General features: G+C 27.8%; 1 protein-coding gene across 1 annotated transcript; it reads right to left on the bottom strand.

The window, feature by feature from the left end:
- Nucleotides 1-602: 602 nt before the first annotated feature.
- Nucleotides 603-3,756, bottom strand: LOC149032805 (fatty acyl-CoA reductase wat-like). Its single transcript, XM_089171686.1, is given in 10 exon segments — nt 603-738; nt 828-981; nt 1,039-1,085; nt 1,324-1,557; nt 1,658-1,790; nt 1,793-1,959; nt 2,030-2,175; nt 2,707-2,952; nt 3,036-3,129; nt 3,632-3,756. Coding segments are annotated over 10 exon segments (1,452 nt in total). The 3' UTR covers nt 603-632.
- Between the last annotated feature and the right edge of the window lie 2,244 nt (nt 3,757-6,000).

Raw genomic sequence — 6,000 nt, 5'->3', positions numbered from 1 at the left:
TTTTAGTCTCGGTTTTTACTTCATACCTCAAAAATATCTATTCCCCTATCTGCCTGGGTCCATAACCTGTACAGATTACTTAGAAAAAGAATAATTTTACGAAGGATTACAAAAGATAATATTAGATTTATTATTACAACATGGATTAAAGATAATGTGTTTAAAAAATATTCGTGACTAGATAGCTAAAAGCAATCTGTCAAATTGTAAAAAATAAGAAATTATTAGTGTCCCTGAAGTATAGTTATTGCACAAAAAGTCCCTAGCTGCTGTGCCAATAAAGTAGATGTCAAGTGTCTATTTTTAACAGATCTATTAGTAAGTTCTTTTTTAACTAATTATAAATAATTTACGTTTTAAATCTTTTTAAGTTGACATGTTAAAAGACATTTCATTTCCAATTTAATCAGCAAATATTATTTGAACTAAGCAAAGCAGATTCCAAATTCTATATTCTTGATAAAAGTTTTAACATGTAAAAACCTTCTCGTTATTAATTAAAATCAATGCGTCTATTAACAGAAATTTTTCAAAGCTAGAGGCAAAGTCTTATTCTATAAACAAATAATTAACATATTCTATCTGATAATCATTATAAAAAAAATTGTTTTATTTTCGTTTTTCACAGATTGTCAGAAATAAAATATATAAGTAAAAAGAGAATATAATAAAGAATATAAAATCCAGAGAATAAGAACATAAATAGACCACTTCAACGTATAATGAGCTATTGTCAACCTAAAAACGATAAATAATATAAAGGATAATTAATTTTAAGTTGAATGAAGATAATATTAGTTATAAAAGATAGATAATAAAACATTTACCTTCTATAAAAAGATCTCGATTCTTCAACCGTATCCATCGGGTCTTTACCTAAAAATACTCGCAATCCTCTCATGTAAGTAGTACAAAAACACTCCCAATCAATATCAGCAACATTAAAGAAGAAGTTACTCTTATCGACAATAGATAATTTGTCTTATAACTTTAAGATATTATCGTTTGTAAATTCCCACTCATTATTCGAAAATAAACTAATTACATGTTCAAACTTTGATATTTTTCTGTAGATATTAAGCAATCTGAAAAAAAGATATCATTAATTTATTTATGTTACTTATTATCGACGGATAATAAATTGCTTTTTAAACTAAATATCGTTATAAATTACATTGGCTTTCTTCCGCTGAGATATAATAAGGAGTCCGCTATAATTGCTGGTATCCAGTCCAAAAAAACTGTCAAAAAAAAAATGTAAATAATAGTTATTGTTAACACGTTGCCGCACACTTTTAATTTGACGATCGTGCTTAGAAATACGAAGATCGGACGGCTATAGCCGTCATTTGCGGCAATGGGTTAAGCCACATGGAGCCGTACCAAAACACTTTTTTCGTCGGCATATTAAATTTCGCAGGGTCTATAAAATCCCTTATATTACCCCAAGTAACTGGTCTTTGAACGGAGGAAACAGAATTATAAACTGGAATCTCATCGTCAACAGGTAAGTATTTGTTATCTCTGCTGGTAAGATTAACACTCCGTAATATGGAACTACGATAAAAGTTTTTTCTTATTTACTGCAAAATTTTTTTTAAAAGGTTAACAGAAAGTTTATTTGAGTAGTAAATTAAAAAAAGAAGATACAAATTACCGTTTCTGTGCAACGTCCCATGCTGCAGCAATAATGTTGTTGACAACATAATCGGCAGGAATTAGGTCACAAATAAGGTCTTCATTACAATACAGTGTTCGCAAAACATCGGTCAAGCTACCCCAAAGCAACACAACAATCCATACAAATTGTTTATCCAGCTAGCAATTGGTTCCTTTATTGTTGATACAGCAATGGATGGCCGAACGATGCAAGTTGGAATTCCATTAGAATATTGCCGTACAGTATCATCACAGATTGCCTTTGAAAAGGCGTAAGTGTTGGGCCACTTACCAAGTAATCTGCAAAATAAACGAATATGCTTATCGACTGATATCTAATAGAAGTCAATATGTTTTTATGTTTTATTACTTCAGGGTAATTAAATCTAATTGGTCTTCGGTTAAAATCTCTGTCAATCTAATTATGTCTTCTGTCTTCATAGGTGACTTATAGAATTTTTCTTCGATTTTATTGTATACACAGTGTGAATAAGCTGTTGAAACATAAACAAAGGCCTAAAAAATAAAACTATTATAAAATTAGAACATTTTTTTCAAATTAAACTAATTTTTATATATAAGCTAGGGGTGCTCCGGCCACTCGTTGCTGTGGCTAATAAATATATAGATAGATCTGAATCTATGCACATAACATTTGTCTTCTTTTTCTCTTTTTTCTTAATATCGAACCAACTGCGCATGAGCGGTAACATAAGATCACCACTTACTTCACATCATATAATTTTACATTGTCTGAATATAGGCACATAACATTTGTCTTTTTTCTTAATATCCTTTTAAAGGAAAAATAATTATGGTGGGTCACCCTTATCACTCAGGGGTATAAGAAATATACGAAAAACTATTCTCATACCTATCGAATATACACAAAAAATTTCATATAAATCGGTCAAGTTGTTTCGGAGAATAAGAATAACAAACGCTGTGACAGGGGAATTTTATAGAGATAAGATAAATCGATCTAGTGGGGAACAATGCTTAAATATACGCATTAATATACGGATGGTTTAAGTAGAAAAAAAGTACCTTTAAGTTTGTCATCTCCTGTGCAAGCAAGAGGAGATCCCTTGTTCCTCTAATATTTGTATTAACTATAATACGAAGATTTTCCATAAAACGGACGGATGCTGCACTGTGAAAAATTAAGTCGGTATCTTTAATACGATCGCGGTCCTTCTCCGACAATCCTAAATTCAATAGACTCGTGTCTCCTTCAATCAGAATAATTTTCTTTTCGACATCTTTTTGCTCTCTCTTCAATCTATCAAAAATCTAAAGATTTAAATACAAACTGTAATATAGGTTATAACTTTTATTCGCATAACAATTAATACAAAGCAGGCAACTTTACTCACAACATCATTGAAATATTCTTTAAATCGAGTTTGCGGATCTTTCTGTTTCTTTGCCCTTATCAGCAAATAAATCGTTTTTATTTCTGGACAACATCTGCAAACGGCAGAAATGGCATTTATAATAAAAGTTTTTATCGGAAAATTAATTCTTATAAAATAAAACAATATTGTCTAAGTTTACATATATAAGTAAATAAAGAGGTAGAAAAAGAGAAAAAAAATAGATACCTTTATTTTTAAAAACAGGTACTATTAGATAAAAAGTGTTTGCTATATTATTTTTCTTTTTAGAACTTACATTTTCTAAAAAAATAATTTCTCTCTTTTTTTTATGAAAAAAACTCTATGCTATCTTTCCTATCTAGGAAGATTACATTCCTGTGGTACAAAAGTTAAAATAATTTATAGACAAAACTCCAGGATTATTTTTCTTCTTTATTTAAAATTATATTAATCTCTAGGAGAATAATACTTCTATCAAGAACTATTCAATTATACATACTATCCAAATTTATTTAAAATTTTTGATTGAAAACTTATAACGAATGTACAAATCTGATCAATAACAAAAATATAAGTATATAAAACATTTTTACCTCAAAAGTTTTTCTATTATAAGCCTTTCTATAAATCCTATGCCTTCTGTAATAAAAATTTTTTTTCCAGAAAAAAATGCAGAAATTTCACCCCGTTGATTATAAAAATTCGGCTCTTTAACCATCGAAAGCAGTTCCTCTTGATACGTTCGGCCGCTTAATGATGCTATTTTTTGAATTCTTTTATAATAGAAAAAAATATCACGTACAAATAAAGTACGAAAAATTTCACTTTATAATAATTATCGATGAGAGACAAATCTTAAAGATAAGTAATTATTTATAAGTGATTGAAATAGATACTTTTAATTCCAATTATGGTTCTAAGTTCTTCGTTTTTAGATAAATTGAAAATTCAGTTTTTATTTTTTTAAAATAATTTAATATAGTTGCAAACATAAATAATATAAGTATATTTGTTCTAATAAAGTAATTATTTTATAGAATTAAAAGTTTTTTATAATAACATTTGAAAATAAACATGCTAATTAATATTTCTAATGACTGATGCTACTCTCATATTCTATGTCTTTTTAAATGTCTTATTCAATATAACTTTATAATAATTTCTTAGCCAACTTTTTAATTTTATTCGAGACGTAAATAAAACATGAAAATTCAGTTCATCTGTCCTTTTATCTTATTTATCGGAATTACACTTGTCTAGAAAATTTGTTCTTTTGTGAATTTCACAGTTGGGAATAGTATAGAATGTTAAAAAATAAAAAACTTATCTATTTATCTCAACAACTTTTATCAAAATGAATATAATAATATATGACTAGTTTTTCGATTTTAAACTATTAAAGAAAAACTTTTAATAACTTTTCATCTTATGAAGAACTAAGTATGTTTGTTAGTTATTAAAAAGAATATAACAAACTAAGTATTAAAAATGTCCTTTTAGATAAAAATATCTATTGAACTTTTTCTAAGTAACTTGGTTAGTCGGCCTATGAATATAAATATATATATATAACCCCCCTCCCATAGAATTTACACACTTCATATTATGAATTTGCATACAATACAATAGGAAAAAACCAAGTCACCGTGAGCATGTTCGTTTTAGAATAACATGCTAATTGAATCATTCTTAATTTTACATCGTCTCATAGCAATTTTTTATCGTAAACTATTACTTATTTGACCACAGTACACTTTTGAAGAAAACCAGCAATTTAGAAAACGTACAGTAGTCTCAAATTTATAATAAGTTGCCAAAAATTGACAATATAGTTTAATATTTTGATAAATTAGTATATAAATTTTTTTATGTAGTTGACTACAAATCTAATATTAGTTTTTTGAAAAAAATAATGGGACAAATACAACTGAGCATAACAACTATGTCAATTTAAATAAAAGTAATACTATTTGTGGCGATATCGTTATTTAAATCGTGTCTCTTTTTATTGTAATTATCGGTAGGATTATTAGATCTGTGCTAGATAGGTAAACATGAATTATTATTAACGAGATAATTTTTGTTATTATAACAACTTTTATTCAGGTAATTTACAACAAAATTACTTGGTTTCTTTCTTTTTCCGTTAGCAGTCTTTGAGGTTGGATTGTCATTTGAAAATAGTATAAATCTCCTATTTTGAATGAAGATTTTTATTCAAAAATTTATTCATAGAACCTGACTCCATATGTCATCCTTAGATCATAAAAACTGAATGATTATTAATGTGTCGTGAATTTATAGTAACGGTCATTGTACGCGATAAAGTGTAAAACTTGCTTAAAAAACTATTTCGATGGCCCAACTCGATTGCACATTCGATCTACAAGGAAGAAAGAAAAATTCGTAAGATTTTTCGCTGAATTATTACAAAGTTATAAAAGTATTTTATAAATATATCGAATTATTTTGTCCGTCACGTGTAAGATTTTTCGTTTTTTCGTTGTCCAACGCAGCTTATTTAGACGTGTGTGGATAACTTAAAATACCTTATAGTAGACAAATTATGCAAAAAAAAAAAGAATCTGACATTCATGGGTTTTTTTTAATTCTTTATTTTGTTAAAAATAAACTTACAAGAATAAATACAATACGAACATTTCACCGTTTTCACGACGACTAAATATTCTACTCTAAACAGATGCATCAGTAATCGTTGTAAGCCATGTAATAATAGATTACTTTGTCTGTGGATTAGGAATTACAGAAACCTCCTTGCGGTGAGATTTGATTCGGTATTGATCGAGGTATACGACATCGGTTATTTCGAACATTCGTCGACCATCGACTTCTTATCATCCATCGATATAAGAATCTGATATAAACAAATTATTGAAATATTAATTACTGTCGGAATTTCGATTTGTAAATAACTACCAATTTTAATAAACAAACTTTTTTA

Source organism: Polistes dominula, unplaced genomic scaffold, assembly GCF_049000335.1.
Source record: "Polistes dominula isolate Pdom_NZ unplaced genomic scaffold, Pdom_raw_medaka contig_84, whole genome shotgun sequence".
Taxonomy (NCBI): domain Eukaryota; kingdom Metazoa; phylum Arthropoda; class Insecta; order Hymenoptera; family Vespidae; genus Polistes; species Polistes dominula.
This window is presented reverse-complemented; position numbering and strand designations above follow the sequence as displayed.